Source organism: Rhodamnia argentea, chromosome 6 (genome assembly GCF_020921035.1).
Source record: "Rhodamnia argentea isolate NSW1041297 chromosome 6, ASM2092103v1, whole genome shotgun sequence".
NCBI classification, from domain to species: Eukaryota; Viridiplantae; Streptophyta; class Magnoliopsida; order Myrtales; family Myrtaceae; genus Rhodamnia; species Rhodamnia argentea.
This window is the reverse complement of record NC_063155.1, coordinates 31,478,498-31,504,458: the sequence shown is the minus strand read 5'-3', so window position 1 is coordinate 31,504,458 and position 25,961 is coordinate 31,478,498. Positions and strand designations below refer to the sequence as shown.

General features: G+C 42.8%; 5 protein-coding genes across 7 annotated transcripts; 2 read left to right on the top strand and 3 right to left on the bottom strand.

Moving 5' to 3' along the window:
* Positions 1-1,478: 1,478 nt before the first annotated feature.
* On the top strand, positions 1,479-4,273 carry LOC115745909 (putative serine/threonine-protein kinase-like protein CCR3). Its single transcript, XM_030681535.2, has one exon. It carries the CDS (start codon positions 1,663-1,665, stop codon positions 4,087-4,089), a length of 2,427 nt encoding a protein of 808 aa, XP_030537395.1. The 5' UTR covers positions 1,479-1,662; the 3' UTR covers positions 4,090-4,273.
* Positions 4,274-5,830: 1,557 nt separating this feature from the next.
* Positions 5,831-16,455, bottom strand: LOC115745911 (phosphoinositide phospholipase C 4-like). 3 transcript variants are annotated; one of them, XR_007198673.1, is made up of 10 exons: positions 10,056-10,610; positions 9,363-9,559; positions 8,524-8,659; positions 8,214-8,447; positions 7,859-8,094; positions 7,599-7,716; positions 7,139-7,291; positions 6,946-7,032; positions 5,993-6,406; positions 5,831-5,939 (listed from the first exon to the last, which is right to left on the bottom strand). XR_007198673.1 is itself a non-coding variant. In XM_048280272.1 (10 exons), exons 2-10 carry the CDS (start codon positions 10,368-10,370, stop codon positions 6,113-6,115), a joined length of 1,770 nt encoding a protein of 589 aa, XP_048136229.1. In that variant the 5' UTR covers positions 10,371-10,452; positions 16,438-16,455; the 3' UTR covers positions 5,831-6,112. The 3 variants fall into 3 exon arrangements, 1 of the variants encoding a protein (XP_048136229.1); XM_048280272.1 differs by adding an exon at positions 16,438-16,455 and having other exon boundaries at positions 5,831-6,406; positions 10,056-10,452; XR_007198674.1 differs by lacking the exon at positions 5,831-5,939 and adding an exon at positions 6,663-6,775 and having other exon boundaries at positions 6,370-6,406; positions 10,056-10,611.
* LOC115746083 (pyridoxal 5'-phosphate synthase subunit PDX1.3-like) lies at positions 15,302-16,430 on the bottom strand. Its single transcript, XM_030681806.2, has one exon. The coding sequence runs from the start codon at positions 16,371-16,373 to the stop codon at positions 15,441-15,443; it is 933 nt and encodes a 310-aa protein (XP_030537666.2). The 5' UTR covers positions 16,374-16,430; the 3' UTR covers positions 15,302-15,440.
* A 930-nt stretch (positions 16,456-17,385) lies between the features above and the next one.
* On the top strand, positions 17,386-20,091 carry LOC115745920 (peptidyl-prolyl cis-trans isomerase CYP19-4-like). Its single transcript, XM_030681545.2, has 7 exons — positions 17,386-17,534; positions 18,199-18,274; positions 18,750-18,797; positions 18,905-18,928; positions 19,059-19,241; positions 19,349-19,424; positions 19,700-20,091. The coding sequence occupies exons 1-7, from the start codon at positions 17,469-17,471 to the stop codon at positions 19,836-19,838; spliced, it is 612 nt and encodes a 203-aa protein (XP_030537405.1). The 5' UTR covers positions 17,386-17,468; the 3' UTR covers positions 19,839-20,091.
* Positions 20,092-20,856: 765 nt separating this feature from the next.
* LOC115745916 (inositol 3-kinase) lies at positions 20,857-24,313 on the bottom strand. The gene is made up of 3 exons (XM_030681540.2): positions 23,161-24,313; positions 21,032-21,331; positions 20,857-20,978 (listed from the first exon to the last, which is right to left on the bottom strand). The coding sequence occupies exons 1-2, from the start codon at positions 24,022-24,024 to the stop codon at positions 21,065-21,067; spliced, it is 1,131 nt and encodes a 376-aa protein (XP_030537400.1). The 5' UTR covers positions 24,025-24,313; the 3' UTR covers positions 20,857-20,978; positions 21,032-21,064.
* Positions 24,314-25,961: the final 1,648 nt, after the last annotated feature.

The following is a 25,961-nucleotide window of genomic DNA, read 5'->3' as shown; positions in this document are numbered from 1 at the left end:
ATGATGCATGTGGTTAACTTTGCGCCGAGTGTGGGGGCTTTTTGTCGTTCGTAGGAATCGCCTCGTCATTAAGAGCACTTGGGTTGGAGCGGCCAATAGTGGAAGACGGGCTCCAGACAGATCACTAGGCAGTGCAAAAGAGTCAAATGACGATGACTTTGAGCCAACATTGCTTTGAACTTCCAAGAATTTATACTTAGGTGGGCTTACTTCCCCATGTATCACTAGTGTCATATGATTAATACATCAACAGTCAAAGTAAATTACTTACCGATCTTCAATTTTTAGAGCAATCGACGGTGATGCCACAAGATTTTACATAATAAATCACCTCCTCGTGTCTTGTGAGCAGGGAAGATGTTGCCGAGGCGACGACATGTCACGCGATAACCTTGTTGAGTGTTTCATTTAACTTACCTTTCTCCTTATTATGACACAGATACATCAGAGTATCTTCTCCTTTTTCAACGTTGAAAGAGTTAAAGATAATGTAAATGGGCAACTTATGTCAGCTAATCAAGAGCCAACGCTAGAGCAGAATGTAAATGGGCAGTGTTGCATCAAGCAAGTGGGTCTGGAAATTTGAGGGCTCTTTTTGCACACACACACACTTAATATTCATCTGGATATGGACATGACTATGTCAGTTCTCGAAAGAGAACGGGCCATTGCTTTGCTTGGGAGTCAGAGACGGGCCCCCGTCAACAGAACTAGAAGTGGCTGTTTGGTTCGGGAGCTACGATCGGAGCCCATCTTTTAAATTAAGTAATCTCCGCTGAAGGCGCTCTCTTCTTCTGGGCCTAAGGCACGCAACGAGTTGGAACTTAGTAAGACCAAATTCAGTTCTGACTTTCAGATTCACAACAAATCAGCACCGGCCGCAGGAATCCTTGTCAAATAGAGCGAAACCAACGAATGAAAGCGAGTCCGAGGAGTTCGCTTGCTACGAGCATTGTAAGTCCCGAGAAGAGAACCACCGAATCCGATAGTCACGAAGGGGAGATCAAATTGCTGCACAACGTGTCATGGGGTCAAGAACAATACAAAGGAAAAAAAGGGCGGGAAATCCAAAATAATATGATGAGAAACGACTGTCGTGCGCGTGAAGGAACAGGTGAGAATGAGATGGGATCGATCCTATGGCCACGTGACGTTCCCATTCGCGTTCATCATGGAATTGAGAAGAAGGCGTTGGGCAATTTTGCCCGTGACTCCACAGGAAGCAGAGACTGTCCGAAATCAATGGCCTGAACTGAGCCCAATTGAAAATCCACACGTCAAGTCCATTCCTTCTCTCCTCTCTGCTTTGATCGAGCAAAATCCTGTTTAAAAATCTTTCCTTTTTCTGGCCAGAAAGCTTTAAAAAAAGAAAACACCCCATGCCGCCATGGAACTTGGTTTCTCCGAGGTCAAATCCATGGTTACGGAGTCGCAGAGAAGTCTCGCTTGTCTTGAATAATCCCCAATTTGTTCGCCAATGCTCGCGGGACCACGCTCCACGTATATAGAATAGAGCTACTTGTTTCATTTCACTCCCTTATTATTCTCCTGTCATTCCCCTCGTGCTCTGTCTCTCTGTCTCTCTCTCTCTCGCCCTCTCGATGAAGTAGACTGCAGAGCCAGAGACACCTCTCTGCTCCCGCTCCAAGCCTCGCCTTCCCAATGACATCCTCACCCTCTTCTCTTAACATCGCCCTCGGCTTCCTCCTCGTTGCCTCCATCGCGTCTCCGCCGCGCGCCGCTGTCGACGCCCTCGGCTCCCCCTCCACCGCCGCCGTCGTCTCCGGCACGTCCACCGTCTGCGGCATCGTGGCTGGCCAGCCGACCCAGAGGATCGAGTGCTACCAAAACGACCGCCTCTTCTCCGTCGAGCCCAACACCTCCTTCGAAGCCATCTCCGGCGGCTCCACATTCTTCTGCGGCCTCCTCTCCGGCGGCTCTGCCGTCCTCTGCTGGGACACGGCCGCCACGAGCTTCCCACCGAAGCGTATCTACTACAGCGACACGGTCAAGCTGACCGATCTGACCGTGGGCGACGATCATGTTTGCGCATTAGAGGTCGACACGAGCATCGCCAGGTGCTGGAGAGGTGAGAGAAAGGGGTCGAAGTTCCCATCGCCGCCAGAGGAGTGGGGGTTCCGTGCGATCACCTCCGGGAGTGGTTACACGTGCGGGATTCTGAAGAACAACAGCAGAGTCGTGTGCTGGGGGCACAATGCAGCTGGAGCGGAGATTCAGGGGCAATACGGTAATCTGACAATGTCGACGTTAGTCGCCGGAGTTTCGCACGCCTGCGGATTGGCATCGGACGGGACTCTAGTTTGCAAGGGGAACAACGACCATGGGCAGTCGGTCGTTCCTTTCAACTCGGCTTTCGAGTTCTCTGGCATCGCATTGGGGGCGAACTTTAGCTGCGCAGTCCGGCGAACGAACGGCCTCGTCATATGTTGGGGAGGAGAGACCAACAGATTTGAGTATGATAGCGATTTGGTGGAGAGTGTGTCGTTTGAGACAATTGTGGCAGGATCAGATGTAATTTGTGGGCTGATCACTTGGAACTTGACCATGACATGTTGGGGACCAGGTTTGTCCGACAACTCTAGCTATAATCTCGGAAGTGATCTTCCTCTAGGTATGATCATTCCCGGCCCCTGTGTGAAGACTCTGTGCACCATGTGCGGTACGTATCCAAATTCCAACACGTTGTGTCACGGGTCCGGAGCCATTTGCATATCTTGTCAAGTCGAACTTCCAATTCCATTGCCACTTCCGCCAGTGGAATCCCCACCTTCCCAAAATCTGCAGCCGCCTTCTCGTCCCGGAAGATCCCTAAACCGGCTGTCTCTGGCATTCCTGATCGTTGGGTCGGTTGGAGTTTTCGCGGGAGCCTGCACGATTCTCTACTGCTTGTGGGCTGGAGTCTGTGGTTACTTTGGCAAGAAAATGAACGACTCTGAGCAAGTGCAACAAGAAGTTCCCGAGGCTTCTTTGGATTCATCGGCTAATGTCGATCCTAGTGCCCAGCATTCGAGATCGGTTTCGTACAAGGGCCAGAGCTCCGGTTCTTTGAACCGCGACATAAGCGGATCATGGTCGTCAAAGGGAACAGACAAGACCGAAGTTTTCTCCCTTTCGGAGCTTGTGGCTGCTACGAACAGCTTCTCACCAGAGAACAAGATTGGCAGCGGCAGCTTTGGCGCGGTCTATATAGGGAAACTTGCGGACGGTCGCCTAGTGGCGATCAAGAGGGGCGAAACTTATATGAGGACGAAGAAAGTCCAGGAGAAAGAAAGCGCATTCGGCTCGGAACTAGCTCTCCTGTCGCGCTTGAACCACAAGCACTTGGTGGGCCTAGTAGGATTTTGCCAGGATGAGGACGAGAGGCTTCTTGTTTATGACTACATGAGCAACGGTTCACTCCATGACCATTTGCATAACACCGAGGCCATCGGAGCAAGCAATGAGATTTTGAATTCCTGGAAATTGAGGATTAAAGTAGCTTTAGATGCCGCTAGGGGCGTCGAGTATCTCCACAATTATGCAGTGCCACCCATAATCCACAGAGACATTAAGTCATCCAACATTCTTTTAGATTCGAATTGGACTGCCAGAGTATCCGATTTTGGGTTATCTCTAATGGGGCCGGAATCGGACCAAGAATACGTGTCGAGCAAAGCAGTCGGGACAGTTGGGTACATTGATCCTGAGTACTACGTGATGAATGTTTTGACGACAAAAAGCGACGTGTATGGTTTAGGAGTAGTGTTATTGGAGCTCTTGACAGGAAAACGGTCCGTGTTCAGGAATGAAGACGGTTCAGGACCAACTGGATTGGTGGAGTACATGAGGCCACGGATATTAGCCGGAGAGCTAAGCATGGTGCTCGACAGGAGGGCGGAGCCACCGTCAACGAATGAGGCGAGAGCAGTGGAGCTGGTGGCTCACACTGCCATTCGGTGTGTGAGCTTGGAGGGCAAAGAAAGGCCCGACATGACCAAGGTTGTCACCGATTTGGAGAGAGCAAACTCTCTGTGCGAAGGAAGCCACAGTAGCTTCACAAATCCAACATTTCCCATTTCTTCGGAATGAATGAACTTCCAATTTTTTGCGAGACAAATTTTGTTTAAATCCCAAAGGGAGAATGGGCGATTCTGTCAATTTCTTTCTCTGTAGTTTCTCTCAGGGTTCTTTTCCAGAGCTGTAATGTCAATACTCTGCAGATTTATCATCTTTCTTCCATCGACGTTATATCCAAAAGGAAATTTCTTGAAAACGGCCTAGTTTAGGGTCATTCTCACCCTAAGTTTGACTTGAATCATCATCAAAGGATGGGGATGGAAAAATAATCTATTCAAGGTAATCGAATCAGCTCAGACGGAGCACGTCAAGAGTCATTGTCCGTTCGATCTCGTTCATCTTTTTCAGTATAACTTTTCATTATGTAAAGGTGATGGTCGCTGGACGCGTTTATCTAAATTAATCCCATATCAAATATTGTTGGGTCTATGGAGACAGTTGGGATCTTCTTGACTGATACGAAGCAAATAAAATTACAGCAGAGCCGTGTTTGTTGACTGCGGAGGACGGGGGCATCACCTATCACGTTCTTGCAAGCAATTAACAATTGCTTGTTGGTTGGTAGGTTGGTTGGTTGGTTTGCTTATCATATGTAATCCATGTACAGGCAAGGCCCTGTCCCAACATAGATGGACATTGAATGCAGCCATGTCAGTTGGGTTCCAAGCTCGATAAGTTTCTCAAAGTAAACTAAACGGGCACGATCCTGCAATCTGCTGATCCATTTATGTTGGTGTCATCCACCGGACCAGATTTCTGACAGATCAAGTGAAAACCACCACCGGTTGTTTCGCATCGGGGAGAAGAAGGGCAAATCTCCATCTGTTGAGGTGGCGGACTTTTACCCATTCAGACAAACGTTGTCGGTTTTCAGGAGAAGTGCATCTGATTTATAAATCAGATTGCAACAAGTAATAAGGAACAAATTGTTGGATTATGCCACGTCGATAAGTCGTGATTACTCCAGACTGTTCAAAACTATGCTTATACTCCGAAGACAAATTCATGGACTTAGGCCCGAAACCTGATGGACAGGGACTTAGAGATTTTCCCTCTGGCCCTGCTACAAAAGACCACCGGTCAAATCCTTCATTCCCACGAGCAATGAGTTTGAATAAATGCAATAAATGAGAAAAGTTAATGAAAAAATCCAATCGTTCTACGCCCTAATCATCCCCTGAAAATCCTCAATTTTAGAGGGAAAAAATAATAAAAAGTCATGAACTTATTAATTGAACTAATTTAATAATAAACATTTTTATATTGATAGTAATTCAGTCCATTCTGCTAATTTTTGCCCAAAATTATTAATGTGAATGCCGCCCATCATAGATGGCACAACCGGCGACCGGCGTTAACGTTTTAAATATATTTCTTCAATAATTTTTTGTAAATTTTTTTTTATATGCATTTTCCTTTTCCTTTTCTTTTTGCCATTGGCGGTGGCATTTTGAAAAAAGAATGAACAATTAAAAAGAAGGAAAACGTAGAAAAGGCAATAAAATCACAAAATTACTCAATGAAAAATACAGTAGTGGAGAGAGAAAAAGTACCAACAAAAGTTAGGAATGGAAAATGAACGGATAGACAACTGAAAGATGGCTTACACCTCTTGCTTCCCTGTGACATTCTTACAGAACTCCATCTTGCTAATTCTTACGTTCTTGCATAGTCAGAGCCCCATATGATAGATTATGGGCTTCCAGACTTGTCTGTACAAACTCAAATGAAGAGCACAACAGAACAGAATATATACATTCGAATGCCCTTTTTTATTTCGATCTGTCAAAACATCTTGAACCATACGTATCTCTACTCTGTTTTCGAGATCACACACAAGGAGAAACGCACAACAGGATCACCAAGGCAGAGTTGTGACGACCCAGCTTCGAGTGAGTGGAAGAAAACAACGAACAAATGAATAAAAACCACATCGAAAGGATGATGAAAAGACAAAACTCGGAGAGAAGCAAACGAAAATTTAGAGACTACATATGTTACACGAAGATGATGTGACCTGAGCAAGGGAGAGTATTCATTCAAAGTCAAAGCGCATAAGCAGCTTCACTGAGTTCATCTTCTTCCCCTTGCGGTCATGGAGTGGGATGGCCCGTATCCCTGATTTCAACTCAGAAACTGGCAAACAAGTCTGGCCAGCAAAATCATCCTTCTCAGTCATGTCGTACTCATGAACTTCGACCCGCAATATAGCCAGCTCGGGAACAGTCAATGGAAATGAAAACTCCTGATCCCAAACGGGAGTCCAGTCGTCTTCTAGTTTCCTAGTTTTCTTCATCACCGTATCAGCCGGCATCCCTGCTATGCCAACCTGCACCAAAATGGTCGTGAGAATAAATCCCAACTCCCCACCCGCCACCCCAAACTGGAGGAAAAATACAAAAAGAAAGGCCCTTTTGCAACTGCCTTTCCCTAAGTCCTATTAGTCTTACAAGTGCAAGATCTGTACCACCACTTATCAACAGATGTGTTCTTGAGAAAGCATCGTGACAGAAAACATAGGCAACAAAAAGAAAAAGGAGCTTCGGTAAGAAGCCCGGTATGAGATATTTAGATAGGAAAATCACCAATATGCACAAGAATCCACTTATCCACTACAGTGCTTTTAATGTATTCAAAGTTCAATTTACTTTTATGTTGTCCCAAGAGTGGATGATGTTGGATATGCAGTGAAAGCAGCCTATTTACTATAGAACTTGCTTAGGAACCAATTGCATTTGGGAACAAATATATTGCCCCCTACAGGTTACAAGACTGGATTGCCTCATGAAGATGCATGTCAAATGACAGTCAACCAGCTTAACAAAGCATGCATCTCATTAACTAAAATAAAAAAGCTTAAAGGCTTACGCGAGCATAGAAATCTGGTGGTGAATACAAATCGAAGTGCGTTTGTTTGAAGTCTAAATGCCATCCATCTCCCATGTACACTTTCACCTGTAAACAAAAGAATACAGTGTCTTTGATCCGAAGAAACAGGACAATATGCGGACAAAGACCAAGGTATAAGGGCTGGAACAGAAGGAGATCTTTGCTTCGGTACCTTCAGAGTTTTCTTCACATCCAGTTTTGCTTTGGGATCAAAAACTTGATTATTTGGACCCACTCTCATCAGAAAGTCGGGTTTCTTGACATAGCCACACCCCCCATTGCCTCTAAACATACCATGCATCAACCAAAGAAATTGTCCATAACCCTGCAATTGGCGATTAACATGGAGTGAGCAATCGCTCTTGAAGCCCATGAGCTATAACCCCCTCGAATTAAGAGTTTAATTTAAGACGAAACTCGCTTATATTTCCGTCTCGCTACAGAATTTGGACTACTAGCTTTTTGCTAGCGGAACCTATACGGCAATTGATTTTTTTCCTATAAGCAGCCTCAAAACAAAGACAGCTACTTCTATTGCAAATTATGGCAAGACCTCTCCCCTACATAATGCTGGGAGCCACCTGAAACACATTCCACCCACGCTTAACGAAATTCGAATTACTGAAGCAAACCTGCATGTTAAATGCAACCATCTGAGCTCCATGCATCCAACCAACTAGCGGCTTGTAATTGGAGGAGTTAAATCGAGTACCCTTGGGGTAGACTCTCAAGAAATTCTTCTGAGTAAATCTGCAATTAGCAGGCAGAAACATCATATGCAGTAGACTTTGATATATCTATTAAAGAAAAAAACAATAACATGGATATCAGCAGAACGGCCTATAATCTGTACCGAAAGTCCACTCAACAATGTTATCTTGGGTATGAGTACCTCACAACGTCTGTCGCATGAGACTCGGTGGCCTTCTCAAGTGCTTGTTCACTCAGACTGAGGCGTCTAACCTTATCAACCTCTACCTTTAGTGCTTCCTTTAACCCACCCTTTGGTTTCCCAGCATGTATAGCAATTAGACACTTGTAAATAGAACCCCCTGGTTGACATGATTCAGTTTCACAATCATCGCTTTCTTCAGCTTCAAGACCGTGTTCATTAATTTTTCCCTCGATCTAGGAAAATGGAAAAAGAAGCAATCAATATAAAAGCTAGGAAGTTGAGTATTTCAGCACCATTAAGAAGATATGAAAAGTTGCATATGGGTAAGTGCTATACTGAAAGCCCAGCAGACCTTATCATCTTCCTGTTGAGTAATCGAAACATCCATCGGATCATTTTCCCATATATCATCCTCAGAATCCTTCTTCTCCAAATGAGCGCTCTCTTTCATACTTTTAGCTTCAAGGTACTCTTTCGGTGGTTTGGTTGATATAATTACGCGATACTTCAACTCTTCAGGCGAGAGAAATTCCTTTAATTCAGCTTCAGGGTAATAAAGCATATCTCCAAATGTTTCGGTGACCATCTGCGAATACAGATTTCATCACTAAAGTGCAAGCAAGAAAGGGTGATTAGATTACAAGAGACTGATGAGAATTCACCTGAGCTACTTTAGACTGGAGATCTGGAGTTAAGTGGTCCTCGAGTGTTATTACAACAGGATAAGGAGATGTTGCAAAAGCATTCTCTTTTATAGATTTTAAACATTTGCTGAGTTCCACCGGAGTTGTCAAGGTTCTGCATCAATACATAAAACAAACTCAGACGAGATTTGGAAAGGCTGGGTGATGGAACCTGCCCAGGAGTTGTAATGCTTAATTATTAATTGATAAACCAATCAGACGACCTTTTCACATCTCCATCTTAGATAGAAGAGTTGATCTACTCGTACATTGAAAAAATGGGTTTGGGAATATTGATTACGCTGTCAACTCTAATACAGCACAAGGTGCTGAACTGATACATACCAAGGGTTAGAATAGTCTGTTAACCCCCTATAACTCCGCACGACATTCAGCATTCCTTGTGAAAGTGGAGTCATTTTTTATGTTGGGCTTTCCTTGCCAGAAGAAAAGCTATCCTACACAAAATATGCTCTATGAGAAAAGTGTGGATGTTTGGATTCTGCGGTAATTGCTCTGCAACTGCAAGCAATTCGAAAAGGCTAAACTCGGGCCATGCGGCCTTGGCTAGATCGTAGAACTTCTATGGAGAAAGGACATTTTCAGAATCACAGAGGCGATGCTGGATACACAGGTGGATTGATGGATTTTCCATTATGGCGTCTAGCTTTGGTTGGACTAGTGAGATAGCACATTTTATTTGTGGAATGTGCATACATCAGTACTTTACCAATGGAGAGTATTTCAGCCCATCTCAAGAAGTAGAGGGAAAAGATTTTCGTCAGGCAAAGAAAGATGCCAAGGAATTGGATGCAAACCTTCCATGGAGAACGTGCACATCGTCCTTTGCCGAGTTTGGCCATATGTCAAGTTCCACCACTCTCACCCCTCGCTTCAGCGCCTTGATGATTGGGACATCACTGCAATCACTGCTTAGTTGGTTTCCCGTGAGGTACGAGTTGTGGCCCGTGTATATGAAATAATGGGACAAGGGAGCTGTCATATCTTGGTGAACCTGAAAGAAAGACGAATTGAGTTGATGACCACAAAGATCTCACCTTCATGCTAAAGTTGGTCCTTATTGGTCATTACATCTATTAGAAACGAACGCATTGTTCAAGAGTGAATTAGCAGAGAAATACTCATATGGATGCACTGCTAATTCACATGGTTATGGAAACTAGTAAATTCGAGATCTTTCCTGGATCACAACACAGCAGACCGCGCAATAGTATTAAGAAGAGTACAACGACAAACAATAATTCCCCAAAACCCATAAGAAGCATTTCATTCCGCTTAAGTCCACTCCGTGCAGATGTAGTAGAAACTCTCACGATCTTCACTCACCAAAACCAGGAAAGCTCCATTTGAGGAACGAGTTGAACCACTTGCAATAAAGAGCTCGCTTTTAGTACGAAACCATACAGCCGATGGTCAACACAAGGCGAAGACTAAGATTGACAGCTTCATTCAGCTCAAATCCAACCAGAGTAAGAAGGAGCTGATCATACCTCAGTTCCAATAGGCGGGTTGAGATCAGCGGAGAAGAGAAAATGGTGGAAATCATCGAGGGTGAGAGCGTGCCTCGCGAACTTGGCAATGTGGTGGCGCTTCTGGATGACCTGGTCCACGACCCTCTGCGCGTCGGCGACCGAGGCGCCGCCCTCTCCCTGGACCTCCTCCAGGAAGCGCCGGAGCTGCTCCGCCGACATGGTGGCGCCGCCATCGGCGTACTTCTTGAAGGCCTGCTTCACGTCCTCCGGGGGCTCCGCCTCCTTCACCTTGAACTTCCTGGTGAAGCACAGGCAGCATCTGTAGCTCCCCATAACGAGAACCAAAGATCAGAGCAAGTGGGCTGCTGGTTCGATCTGCCCCTTCATATACTTGGGGAGACGAAGACAACGACCGGAGAAGAGAGAGAGAGACAAAGGGGGAGAAGGAGAGGAACGGACAGAGCAAGAGCCAATAAAGAATTAGCAGGCCGACGGAGTTTAATATGGGTAAAAAAAAACGTTGATTAGGTGGTCATGATCGCCATGGATTCAAGCAGAGAGACAGAGAGATATATGTTTAAATTAATGCACTCGCTCGTCTCCTTCGCTTAACACATGCAATCGAACTTCTTCGGCTCATCGGCCCTTCTTGCTTTTTCGGATATTTTATTCGATCCATTGCTTGTGGTGGGCGGAGTTACATCAGACATGATGGGAAAAGTGCACTTTTAATATAAAAAATGATGTACAGAAATCATTTTAGTGTCAAAAGTTTCAATCGGATCACTTTAGTATCAATTTTTTTTAAAATCGATCACTTTGATACCAAATCCAATTTGCTCCTCCGAAAATCTGATGTGTTACTTTTTTATTACTATTTTCGGCTGATGTGGCTCGCCGACGGTCCTTCATGGCATTTTTTTTAAATTTAAATTTTTTATTCAAAATAATTCAAGAAATAAGCTGAAATTTTGAAAAAAAAAAGCTAGAAATTCAAAAAAAAAAAAAAAAAGATTGCAGGCGGCGAGGATTGTTGTAACCCTCCTCGCCGCCGCCTCACCATCGCCGGTAATGGCCGGCGAGGGTGGGGCATCGCCATTGGGGCTCACCGAGCCTCGGCCAAGGGTCGCGACCCTCGCCCAAATCTTATTTTAGCATTTTTTTTCTGATTTTTCAGCTTATTTTAATTTATTTTAAATAAAGTTTTTATTTTTAACAATTTTCTATTAGTTTTTCTTTTTTAGAAATCTTGTTTTATTATTTATTTATTTTTATTTTGAAGTCCACGTGGAACCAACGTGGAATTCATTTTTCTAATAAAAATGTCAATTAAAATTTAAAAATGCCATGTAACAATTTTAGCCGGAGGCATCAAAGTGATCTTTTTGTCTTCGATTTGGCATTAAAGTGATTCGTTTGAAATTTTTAACACTAAAGTGATCTCCGTGCATGATTTTTAACACTAAAAGTGTACTTTTTTCCGGACATGATTAAAGATCATTGCCTTTGGTTCCTGATGAACGACCGTGACGGAAAGCTAAAGCAGAGCAGCCAAAGCTGTGAACTTGCTCCATTTGCAAAAAAGAAAAAGAAAAAGAAAAGGGTATTTCAGCCGGTATTTACATGTTCATGCGAATCTGTCCTATCAGAATTAGCAAAGATTTTGTACGATGCTCTGTGACCCTCGTAATGAAGGTGACATTTGTCTCGTCAGTAGTGGCTGTCCCTGGCCCCCCATTTTGTATGTTGACCTCCATCATCAGTTGACTGGAAGGTCTCCTCCCATCTCCCACGTGGCTAATTTTGCATTTTTCTTTTTGCCTTTGATCAAGAGGGTTCTGCATCTGCAAGCCACGGAGTTAAAGCGACTAAGGTCAAAGTAATGCCCATTCACATTCTCCATCTCTAGGCGATTCGCAGGGGATTTTCACGCTTATAAAATATAAGACCACGATGATTCCGAGTATCTGTACTTCCCTATCAAAACTTCTAGATGCTTGCCGACGTAGAAGAACTTCGGCTAAAACTCTCACGAACCAGCAAATAGAAGGGATGGTGACACAGATACTCACTAAATTTTGGCTTAGCATGCAAGGAAAAATTACCAAAAAAAGTCCTAAACATGTCATATACTTTTTTTTGGGTCAATTGACTTCTAAAATTTTTGCATTTATGTCAATTCAATCAATTTGGCAGACCGGCACTGACATGGATAATTTTTAATAATATTTAAATATTTTATAAAATTATTTTGATATTTTGTAAATATTTTTTCCTTTTTTTTTTCTTTTTTTTTCCTTTCTTCTTCCCCCCACTATGACCGGCTAAATAGACTGAATTGGTACAAATGCAAAAGATTTAAAACTCAATTAGCAAAAAAAAAAAAACAATTAGGATTGATTTTACACAATTGCAATAGTTTTTTACGACTTTTTTGGTAAACTTTCCATGTGTAATGTGGTTATTGACTTTTAATTTGTTCAATGTGTGAATTTTTATCTCAATGTGCAATGTCGTCCTTGAATTTTTAATTTACTCGACGTGGTTCCTAAACTTTTTGTACATGTTCAAACTAACCCCCAAACTATATGAGATTATTCGATGTTATCTTCCCATTAACCTAAGTTCAATGATAGCATTTAATATTTTCATATAGTTTATAAACTAGTTTGAACATGTACTAAAAAGCTCATGGACAACATTGCATATTGAATCAAAGTCCAATGTTCGTTTATCTCATTTTTCCAAAACAGAAGTCATCTTCTTTATAAAACAGTTGAGAGCCTCTCACATGGTTATTTATGCAAAAATGCAACACTAAATTTCCGATGTGAAATTAGGCAATGATTTCAATTTCACATTATCTATTTCAAGAGCACTATTTCCTCTTTAGTACGTGATTCCGTTTATTTTTGGTCAAATCGTTATTCGGAAAGCACGTCAAGAATCGATTTATCCGTAACCCTCGAGCTACATTTGGTCGTCTGAATTTCTATATAGGATGTGATTAGATAGAATAAGATATGAAATCCATGGACTTTGCCATATCCTATCTACTGTTTGGAGAATCACAATTTTGATCGAATTGTTATTCAAAAAGCATGTTCATATCCTTTCATGTTCATTGTTTGGTATTTACACGTATCAATATAAATGAACCGTAAAATACACAAACAGAAACTATAAGAATCTCTCATAACTCACTTCTTACTCTAGTAAGAGAGATAAATACGATCATTCACATTTGCAATTATGAGAAGTTTTCTCTTTGCTACTTTCGTTAAAATTTCAACACGAAACCCGCACAGGAGAAGAAGCTTCAACTCAAACGAGTAGTAAAATTTCTACACGAACCAAAGATACATAAGAGAATGATATAGAGATTCCTAAGTTTTTTTTAGAAACTTCATTGCCTCGCATTCTCCGAGAATTAGAAAGATCATTTTCAAGTTCAAATTTGTTCATCTAAAATCTGGGTTCTTTTACTTCATTTTCATTTACTTATTTTTTCATTTTTATATCTCATTTTTTTCATTATTTTTATTCAGTTCCATCATTTCATAATAATATTTTATTAAATAATAAACTATATTACCATACCTAAAGTATGTAATGATATAGATAGGAAGTATATGTGTATATATACATATATATCAATATATAGCGCAAAATATATATTATAAGTAGAAAGAAGCTAAAATCTATAAATACATATATGAATAAATAATTTTTTTTATTTTGTTTTAAATATTAGAATTCAAATATAATTCATACTTAGTTATTATTTTAATTTCATAATTCAATAAGTTTTTTATTTCAGAAAATAGCTTTTATATCATGAACATAAAAAATTATATCCACCTTTATTCCGCATTTCTTATGGGATAATTTTATTCAAGTTATATCCCTTCTTATTATATTTTATCTTGTCCTGTGCGGGAGCCAAATAAAGGATAAAAATAAATTATTACCAAACGTAGCCTCATTTGCTTCGTTGGGTCCGAACGTGTCTCGAGTGGAAAGCCACCGAAAAAACAGAATGAGAAAGAGTCTTGACCAAAAACAAAAAGTGCCTCCAACGAGTATTGCTCGAAGGACATCGAATAGCGTCATCACGCTGACGATTCGAGTGACCCGCGATTGCCAACTCGCAATATAAATCTCGTAAGGCCTTTTCGAACACTTAATAATGACTTAGACAGATATGCATGCGTTGTCATGTCGGTTGATATTCACCTCGGTAAGTAAAAAGTTTTACAGCATGAGCCAAGTACTCCGTGTGAGTAAAACTTCCTGTTGGAAGTTTGCGCGGATCCTATAGTTTTCTCTCTCGCTTTCTGGCATTGGCAATGTGAACGCTTTTAATATCCCATCGCATGTGAACTCTTTAATTTCCGAATCTCGACCTCAACTAACGTGCATTTATTAGTCGTACGTGCGCCATGTTCCATTAATAAAATATGTACGAAAGAAAATAAAAATATAAAAATTGTTGCACCAAGAACTCGCGACTTTGACCTTGAGTTTATAACATTATAGGACACGTCTATATCACTCGACGCTGTCGGGGGTGCAAAACGTGGATCAAGACCTCGTTCACGTGACGAGTGGACCTTAAACCATATTCTCATGGCGGCCGTCGCATCATGGGCCCAAACATCATTCCGCCGAGGCTTTCTACTTTGGCCCAATTGACAGGCTCGGGCCGGTCTACAATGAGCTCGCCGAGAACAAGTTCTCTCGTCTTAGTCCCAATTCGCCCAAGCCCACTAATCTCTTTTGAGCTCCTTTGTTGTTGACTCTGCCACACGGCTTGTGCTTCTTGAGAAGCTATGGGTCATGCTGCATTGGAGTTTTAAGCTAGAGCCGTCGTCGCTCTACTTGAGATGTGCTCTGCACTTGATTTACCAAATGGGTCCAGCAGCATGCGGAGCTCCAGTTTGAATCCGGGAACTGCTCAACTATTTGTATCGATACACTACAGGGCCTTACCGTGCTCAACGGTGATATCCCATGGAGGCTTTTCTTCGGCCGTTCGCCGACCAGTTTATTTGCAGAGTCTTCCGGAGAAGTTCGATTTCCGACCTCGTAAAGTCGGGCTGATCGGCAAGGTATCTAAATGATCTTCACCATTTCTTCTATTGCCAAATGGCTAATCATCGACGGATAAAGACCACTCGGGATCTGTTATGCTCTCTCTATGCCTGACGAGCCCGTTCAAAATCAGTCTCGATCGCTCGGAATTTTACTTAAGAACATGCGGGTGCCGAGGAACAAATTTTGTCGTACATTATCAATGGCAATGTATCAGAAAAGTGACTATAACACCACAATCCAGGCTCCGAAATCTAGACAATTACTGGAATGGACAAAATGCAAAAGCGCTAAAATGCTAATTCATTCTCAGTCCGATCGATTGGCGTACCTCTCGACCTTCTCATCGTTCAAATTGATGCCAACCATGGCCTCCCCCAACCCACAGCTCACCTCCCCCAGCAACTCCGGGTCGGTGTAGTGCGTCACCGCCTGCACGATCGCCTTCGCCCTCTTGGCCGGGTCGCCGCTCTTGAAAACCCCCGACCCCACGAACACCCCGTCGCACCCCAGCTGCATCATCAGCGCCGCGTCCGCCGGCGTCGCCACTCCTCCAGCCGCGAACTGCACCACCGGCAGCCTCCCCAGCTGCTTGGTCTGCATCACCAGGTCGTACGGCGCAGCGATTTTCTTCGCGAACGCGAACACCTCGTCGTCGTCCATGTTGCGCAGCACCCTTATGTCCCCCATCACCGACCTCACGTGCCTCACCGCCTCCACGACGTTCCCCGTCCCGGCCTCGCCCTTGGTCCTGATCATCGCCGCCCCCTCGCGGATCCGCCGCAGCGCCTCCCCGAGGTTCCGGCAGCCGCAGACGAAGGGTACCCGGAAGTTGTGCTTGTTGATGTGGTTGTCCTCGTCGGCGACGGTGAGGACCTCGCTCTCGTCCACGTAGTCGATGCCGAGCGCCTCCAGGATCTGGGCCTCGACGAAGTGGCCGATCCGGGCCTTGGCCATGACCGGGATGGTGACGGCGTTCTTGATCTCCTTGATGAGCTGAGGGTCGCTCATGCGGGCGACGCCGCCCTGGGCGCGGATGTCAGCGGGGACGCGCTCCAGGGCCATGACGGCACACGCGCCGGCTTCCTCGGCGATGCGGGCCTGCTCGGCGTTGACGACGTCCATGATGACGCCGCCACGGAGCATCTGGGCGAGGCCCACTTTGACGGAGAAGGTGGATTTCTTGGTGGTCTCGGCTATGGCGCCGTTGCCGTACACGGTGACTACGCCCGAACCCTCCATTGGATTATGGACGATGCTTATTGCTTAGAGAAGATTGAAGATGAGGATTGCTCAGAAACTCAGAGAGAGAGAGAGAGAGAGAGAGAGAGAGAGGTGAGAAACGAATGAAGGAGAGAGAGATGAGAGAGATTGAGAGGAGAGGGATGATCGGATGAGTAACAAATATAAGTAGTGAGGGGCGAACAAGTGGGGCTGGGGAGAGATTTTGGGAGTTTGTGGTCATTTCTGGAGATTCTATCCATGGGCTGAGCAGAACCGGAATTAAAAATCACATCTTTCTATCTTTGGCAGGAAAATCTGGAGGTCTTCATTGTGCCATGGATTCTGGTTTAATGATAGCTACTCTAATTCCACATTTTCTTCTTCTTCTTCTCCTCTCTCTCTCTCTCTCTCTTTTTATTTGGTCCAGAGCTTTAATTCTAGATTAGATGCTTAAGCAAGTAACAAAATGAGACCTATTTGACTGGCCTGGCCGCTTAAGGGAAAAAAAAAAAAAAATCTCCGCAACATATCATTTAAAAGGTTATTCAAAATTATAAAAAAAAACCAAAAAAAAGTATGTATGTCGGGGGGGAGTATATCCTAACAGACAAGACAACCACAGTTACCCGCATAAGATTAAGGTACAAGGAATAAATATCTATCACCGGTTTTTAATTTAATTCGGTTTCTTTTAACCAATTATTTAATTAGTTCTAACTAGCCCAAAAATTGTACGGTGGAATTATATCAAGTGTTAATCTACCTATTAAATCATATCATGTTATTTATCAGCAGTTCAGTCAATTTATTTAACATGAAAATGAAGATAAATCAACATATTCGGGCTAATCAATTTTTAGCGAACGGCTAATTAAATTTTAATCAACTTAAAAATTTGGCGTGCGGGGTGGGTGGATAGGGGTGGGGTGTAGGGGCTGATGACCATATTGGCGTCCACGCGTCTCCAGCCAATAGGATCCAAGCAGATCCACGTGTCTTTCTCCTATTGGCGATGCTTGTTCACTAATTAGGTCTGTTTTCCTACTTGATGTACTAGTTGCAGTCATCGGCCTCTACTCAAACGTTCTTCAAGCGTGCTCGGAGATCGTGCAGATGGCGACGGCGAGATCGCACTTCCTCTGTACTCTACTCCTCTTCGCAGCCCTATCTCTCACTCAGGTACTTCGGATTCGAACGGCTGGCTCTTAACATCTGTAGATTGTCGCGATTCTCCTCTATTTTGATTCCGATTGAATCGCATGGAACTTGATTTGCCACGAAGTAGGGTGAAGTTGATACGAGACAACCGAATCTCTTCGTCAGTTAGATCTTCACTCTTAACGTCATCTAGCTCTTATCAATCACGAATCGGTGATCAATCCTTATTTTTAGACGCAGTATTATCGAGGTTTCTGGGTGTGTAGTGACGCACTTTGCATTAATCAGTAGGAAACGAGTTGTTTGGCAATGCCGTGAGCTGCTTAATGGATCTGTTTGGTGCAATTGATCGAATCTGTTTGGTGTTGATTGTCGCAATTCTTCTCTATTCGGAAATCGAATTGATTCTCATTAAACCTATCATGCCGCGGACGCGTTCAAAGTTGATCCGAGATAATCGAGATTTGTTTGTCAGATCTAAACTCACAGCGCCTTGTGAGTATCTTCACTCATGAGTCATGATCAATCTTAATTGTTAGGTGCAATATTATGGACGCCATTAGGCGTCCATAATATTGAATTGACTGCTTTTTGGTTGCTCAGTTGGATACGGGTAATTAGGTGATGCCATGAGCTACTTACAGTATCTTCTTGGTCTAATATTTTGAATTGACTGCTTTTTCAGGCAAAGAAGTCTGAGGATTTGAAAGAGGTGACTCACAAAGTTTATTTTGATGTGGAGATAGCTGGGAAACCAGCAGGTACACTCTACTTCACTTGGATAGTCTGCCTGTTGTGCGACACAGGATTAATTACCTCAAAACCCATACATTCTGATAATTTTACTTTAATAGTGTAGTTTCCAACATTTACACGTCATACTTGTTGGGATTATGAGAAGTCAATTCGTACTGTATTATTACATGCGAATTGCAATTATCCTAGTGGATATCGCTCATGAAAGCTTTTTTTTCCAAGTGTGAAATGAAGCTTGTGATTCTGTGTTGACTAATAATGCTCCTCTGATTCTCTATACATGTTAGGCAGTTGTGTCCTCTAACATAGTCTATTGGAGAGGAAGGTGTTGCTTTCTGTCAAATATGGGAAAACATAAGGAATCTAAATGATGGTGCTGTCTACGTTCACTGGTGCACGTGATTTGAGAATGCTATGTAGGGATCTTCTGCATAAAGGATAGTTCTGGCTTGCAATTGCTGACATACCTTGTGTTTCTAGGTCGAATTGTCATGGGCCTATTTGGAAAAACAGTTCCCAAGACTGCTGGTACGGAATGGCTACCATTTTTGCTTATAAGAGAAGCATATCTATATCTGCCTTGGTAACGGATTTTTAATTCAGTTGTTGACTTCAACTTATGATTTCTTTTCCAGAAAACTTCAGAGCACTGTGTACTGGTAAGTGGCTCGTTCTGTCCCCATCTTTGGCATTCGTACGTGCTTTGGTGCCCTTCTTATACTCTACCACAGTGTCAGATTCAGTTTAATGCTTCGGTCCTTTTTCATATGTAAATCATTTCAATTTCAGGTGAGAAAGGCATTGGAAAGAGTGGGAAACCTCTTCACTACAAGGGAAGCAGTTTCCACCGGATCATTCCAAGCTTCATGTTACAGGGAGGTGACTTTACTCTTGGTGATGGCAGAGGTGGCGAGTCCATATATGGAGAGAAGTTTGCTGATGAGAATTTTAAGTTGAAGCACACTGGACCAGGTAGGTTTGACGTTATCCTACTTGGATTGTAGGTTAAGGGAGAGTTTCCCTTGTCAGTGATTTCGGTTAGCTGAAAGATGGCTTTACATCTCTCTCTCTCTCTTCAGGGCTTTTGTCTATGGCGAACGCTGGTCCTGGCACCAATGGTTCACAGTTTTTTATCACAACTGTGACAACTAGTTGGTATGTAAAATCCTTAATGGAAAGATTATTGTCTTCTGTACTATGTAGAAATGAACTAGCTATATACATAGCAATGCGCTTGCTGGTCGATGTGATCTCTTTGGCTAATGATTGGTTCTGTCATTGAAACTCGTCTGAAAATAATTCATTGTGTTGGTTGGATTAGAAGAAGGGTGTTCAGGACATTTTGTTTAGTGACTTTATGTTTGGAAAGTTCTGTGGGGTCAATACACAGTGGGTACCTGCCGAAAGGCTAACTTTTAATTGTGTCACAGGCTTGATGGGAAACACGTGGTGTTCGGGAAAGTGTTGTCTGGAATGGATGTGGTTTACAAGATTGAAGCTGAGGGAAGGCAGAGCGGCACCCCAAAAAGCAAAGTCGTGATTGCAGACAGTGGTGAACTCCCACTGTGATCGAACTGATGCCAACATGTTTACCATAAGTAGCTCTTAGACAGCAGTTAAGAGAGATACGAAAACAGTGAAGGTCATGTGAAACCGATATGTGGATTTGGAAGTAAAGCTGTACTTTTCTGTTTGGGTATTTGGGTTGTTCTAATGTGTTTGGAGTCGGGCTTTTCTACATGATTTAATTTCGCGCTTGTATCAAGTAATGTTGCCATTCGACTTGCGACAACAAAAAGGGCCGGTTGTTTTGGGCCTTCAATGGGCCCGTGAAGCCCAGACATGCCCCATTCGCAGTGGGCATTCATGGCCAATAAGGCCAATTTATGGGCCCATCGAGACCTATGGGCTCGCCTTTAGCCTTAGTGGGCCAAGGCCCATGTTCAAGATTAGTTAAGACCCAAAGTTTTAGTCCTTGACTAGGCTTAAAAAGTGGGCCATTGGCTACGCACGTGGCTTGGGCCTCAATGGGCCTCTATGACCGTTTCTCTGGTTGTCTTTCTACTTTGTAGTTTGTAACATAAGGTACGTGAGCAAAGCATTTCAATTTGAAAATGTACTTACTCTTTCTCCTGCTACTATATTCCAGAAAAATTACTTCAGTAAACTAAATAGTGGAATTGTGGATCGGAAGCCCAACATCCTCATCATCGAGCCTCAATGGACAGGGCCCTCCATTGATTAGCCACGCGAAGCTCAGTTTTGGTCCAAATCTTGGCCGGTGGGCTTGGTAAGGTCGAAAACAATGCTGAACTTTCTCCAGGACATGTGCCCAAAACATCTTTCCATGGTTTAGGTGATTGTGCATTTTCCTTCACCTTAATGAATGCGGTTTAGACTCCTCGTTCTCATTCCCGGCCTTTTGCAAGTATTCAGTGAAGCTGCAGATGGAATGGATGATGCCTCTCCCTCCTTAAAGAAGTGCATCTTCCAACAAAATTAACTCGGTCTTGATGTTGGCCTTCGCACATGGACTCTGGGAACGGGAACAGTTCTCATTGTCTAGAGTAAAAGAAGCAGCAGGAACTATCCCAAAACAACTTTGCATGACAACCGAGACAATGAGCGGCTCTCAATCAGAACAATGTTGACAACCATATCGAGGAAATATACAGTTGCGGCTCGTAAGTCTATCGGAGGCCTCATTGCCAGAGTTTTTTTTTTTTTTTTGGTCCAACATTGCTAGAGTTAGTAATCTAACATATCTCAGACTAAATAGGACTCATAGCACCTGTTCAAAAAGAAATGGCTCTTTTTTTAGCCCCGTTAATTTCAACTAAATTAGTTGGAGATGTCGAACTGGGATGTTCGGTTCCTTTGTCAGGACTCGACTGCTCCCTCGGTCGATCGTGGATCGGGTACTTGGATTGAAGTTTCAATGCACTAAGGGATGCATGGAACTCATCATGTCTTGCCGGCTTCAGAAACTTCGGCTCATCATTTATTCCATTGAGACAATGCATGCATTGCATCTTCCGCCTTTCTACTTCATCCTTGACATCCTACAAAAATATTCACAGAAATAAAGTTTCATCAACTCATGGAAACAGAGCATGGCCAGGTCAACGAGGTCATGGGGTGAGCATTGTGATTGCATAAGGTAAGAAGATGCAAATACCGAGAACAAAATTCGTAAAATATGAAAACAACAGTGTCCGAAACTTCTGTTAAGGAAAGCCTGGATGATGCTTAATTACACTATGGTAGGTGGATGACAAAACATGCATCGTCCAACAAAGTTCCACCTTCAACATTATACGAGAAATTCCTGACTAGGTAATATCCCAGCCTAGTGCATACTCTTACGTTGGAACCAGGAAATTGGATCAACAACAACAGAATTAGAGCTTGCTAGCCTGAGGGATATCTAATTGACATTATCGAAGTCAAGGTTTGATCAACCAAAGCAACTGTCCAATGACAATGAAGTGTGTTTTGATGAAGTGGAAACATAACTGAAGTAATAAACCATCCCCAATGGACCAGGCAAAGAACAAAGGCATGCGACGGTTTGATAGGATATTTACCAGCCTTAAGCCTTATCAAATTTCCTTTCAAGTCAACCATATCATTACTGACCAAAAAAACTAACTAATGAAACTCCTCAGTTGAATGAATGTTCACATGTTCATCAGGGAAGCCTCGGAAAAGATGTGCCTCCCCTACCAAGTTCAGCTAACAAAGTTGCAGAGTTCAGGGGAGTCCTCTCTTTGACATTTAATTAATTGTAGGACAGACATCCACATATAGAAGCTTAATTACCACTGACAAGACAGCATATCTGGTGCGATACATGGGAAAATCCACTTGCTTGATCTTAGGATGAAACAATTATCAAACAACTTTATGGAGTCCTTAAAGAAACTCTTCCACCATAAATTGTTGAAGGACAAAAGTTGCTGCACCAATTTTGCGAGGTTGTCCATCTAATATCATGGCAACAGAGCAATCTTCCCCAGCAAGCTTGCTAGATTTAGAAAGGGATAATAACACAATCAGTCCTTGAAATTTGGTCCAATGTGCAATGTAGCCATAAAATTTTAATTTGTGCAATATGATCCTTAAACTTTGGCCCAATATATAATGTTGTCCTTAGACTTGTGATCCATAATCTATTGGTAAATGTTCAATGTAGACTCTAGACTATATAAAAATGTTTAGAAGTTCAAGAATCACGTTAAACATTGGAATAAAGTTTAGGAACCACAAAAGAAACAATTAAGTTTGGGGACGACCACATTGAACATTGGATTAAAATTTAGGGATTACATTAAAATAACAAAAAAGTTTAGGAGTCACATTACACATTAAACCAAAGTTCAAGGACCATTTGTGTCGTTTTCTTATTTAAAAAAGGTCTCTCTTTTTTGAGAAAGTATCCCCCACAAGTCATTGACAAATAACAAAAACAACCACTGAGAATTAGGAATTCAATGTTCATTCAAATATCAAGGTACAAGGTGGTTTCTTTCTGTGACACATATTCGTTGGAAACTGGTTGACATTGCTTCATCATGCAAGCACCATAACTAATACATGGAATAGTATCCCGCTTTTATTAGCATGTTCCAAGAACTTCTGCGACATCACATAACAGGTGTCATAAAAAGGAGCAAACTAACAAGATCCATTGCATCGATTTTTAAGTTCCAATGTTCTCACAGAGACATAACATGCAAGCACAATCCGAAATCAATGCTTAACCTGCAAACATAATCTTATTTTTTACGATCCCCTGCTCTCAGAATCTGATCCCTCTTATGCAAGACATCACCCCACCTACGAGCGACATGCCAATTGTAAGCTAAAAAACAAAGCCAAGAAAGCAAACCTGCAAGAGTCTCAACTCAAATTTGGGAAGCCCAACTTGCCCAACTGTAAGAGAACCAAAGAAATTCCCCAAAAGAGCAGCATCAGGAACAGTCAATCCCTGCACAAGCCCGGCAACTAACCCACCCAAAAAGCTATCACCAGCACCTGTTGGATCAACCTGACTAGCGACAAAGGGTTCAATCTTCATCTCCCCATCTTTCCAGTACAAAGTACACCCATCCTTCCCATTTGTGACCACAACGCAGCACCACTTCCTCACCTCCTCCACGTCCATATAAGCCGCTTCTTCGGACGATGCCTTTATGAACCCAATTCGAGGCAAGAGGTGATAAAAGCCACTCTCTTTCAACTCCACAAGCCTCACTGTTCCATCAACACCATCAAAGATCCGAATCAGGGCCTGAATATCTACAAACACCACGTTACACATCTCAATCAGTTTCTCGAGCGTCTCCACCAATATCTCGCCCCCAACCCCAACAGCCATCCCAAAATTAAATTTTGCTTCGGGGATATCCGAAGGTGCGATCGGGTCGCAAGAGCTGACCCGTTTTAGGACACGGTCCACATGCCCGTTCTCACCCGAGCCCGAATCGAAGTACGCATGGAAGAGAGTGGTCTTGCGATTGGGTGCCGCGATTGGGCAGCGCGCCGTCGAGTACTTAAAATCTGGACCCACTTTCGACACCGAGTCGAAGGCAATCGAGAGGCCGTCGAGCACGGCGGAGATGAAGGAGACGGCGCCTCCGAGGGACTCAGCCTCGGCGGTGCCGTCTCGGAAGAGGACGTCGTGGCAGTAATTCCCGGCGACGAGACCGCGGGGAGCGGGGGATTGAGAAGGCTTCGTCGAGTCTCTCACCATGAGGAGCTTGGTGGGCAAGAGAGAGAAGGATTGGAGGAGGAGCGTGAGACTGCGATCTAGGAACGATCATGGGTGGAGAAGGAAAGGAAAATAGGAGGGCTAGGAAGGGCAAGGGTCCATGGGAGGAGGAATGAGGAGGAAGACAAGAGGAAGATCAGGGGCAGGCTGTGAATCTGAAGGTGATGAAGACGAAGCAAAAACAAAAGTGAGAGTTGTTGCATGGAGGCTACATCTCGGGGAGTGCGTCGTGTCGTTGGTACGAAGTCGCGCCACAGAGGTGATTTGCAGAGCAGGGGACCAACCTTTCCATTTTCCGCGGTTAAAAGGTCAAGAATTGAGGTCTGCTTCGAATTTCTTTTCTTCTTCTTTTCACATTTTATGGCTTTTATAATTTTGGGTTAATATCACGAAAAAATTCCGAACTGATACACCTATAATAAATTTATCTCAAATTATCTTTTTGATCATAAAAAATCTCAAAAATCGATACACCTGTAACAAATTTACCCAAAATTATTTTTTTAACCACAAAAAATCTCAAACTAATATATATGTGACAAATTAACCACCAAAAATCTCAAATTAGTATACATGTGACAAATTTACCTTTCCATAATTTTCGTTAAATTGAATTAATACCATAAAAAATTTCAAATTGATACAGAGGCTAAAAACCTCAAACGTGTACACCCGGCAATTATCGCTTGTCATCCAACTCGAAAATTTGATAATAAAATTTAACAAAAACTAATAGAGGATAAATTTATAACAGGTATATCGATTTGGAGTAAATTTGTCAAGGATATACCAATTTGAAGTTTTTCATGAAAAAAAAATAATTTGAGGTAAATTTGTCATAAGTGTATCAATTTGAAATTTTTCGTGATATTAACCCTATAATTTTTCATGATATTAACCCTATAATTTTTCATACAAAAACCTTTTCGAATATATGCAGAGTCATACATGTAATGTCTCATAATTCTTCAAAGTTCGGGACTATTTTTGTTATTTTTAAAATTAGCACAAGGAGAGCTCATTAAGACAAACATAAATTTTAATTTAAAAGTGCGTGAATCTAAATTTCTTTCTTGCCTAAGAGAAATGTCGAAATGTCGAATTCCTTCGTCGCTAAGCAAGTGACGTACGTTGAATTAAAAAACCTTCCTAATTAATTACATGACACTCTTTAACAAAATCATTAACAAAAAGCTTAAAATTTTCATTTTTGCCGAACTATAAGATTTGTAGAATCAAAAGATTCCGGAGTTGACTTGGTGGCTAAAAGGACGCACGCCTCCGACCCACGAAAAAACGAAAAAGAAAAGAAACAAAAGACACAGAGGGAGAGACGCACGCCCTCCGTCGAGAATAATGCTGATGGATGGCATTCCGTGGGAAGATCAATATTTGCCAGTGGCCACCAAGGAAGAAAATATGAAAGATGCCCTATAAAGTTGCGGTTCTACAAAGAAAACCATTCTTCCGACGTGTTCCGGTTGACTCTTGATCGTGCCCAGAAGAACCAGATTCCCACCACTCTCTGCTTTTTGTTCTTCAGCAGCCGAGGGCTAAGCAATATTATTCATGCAACATGGTGAATTCTATGATCAGACGTCACCAGGAGAATGGAGCAAAGACAGCAAAAACATCAAGAATCCACAGCTTAGATCTACTCAGTTGCAATCCAAATATCTCGCTTTCATACTCCCCATCTGCTAATTTCCTCCATGCCTCAAACAGGCAGCATTCGGAAACACATAAACAGATTCAGACCGCTGAGAACTCGTCTAGGCGACACAATTCTTACGTCTCAAGCTCTACAGAAGAGATTCTTCTACACCTCAAAACATATGTCTAATTGAATCTGCTTGTGGTCCTGGTTCGGTTATGAGGCTAAATTTACCTTCCCCGATCCTACGCAGGTTGCGATTTAA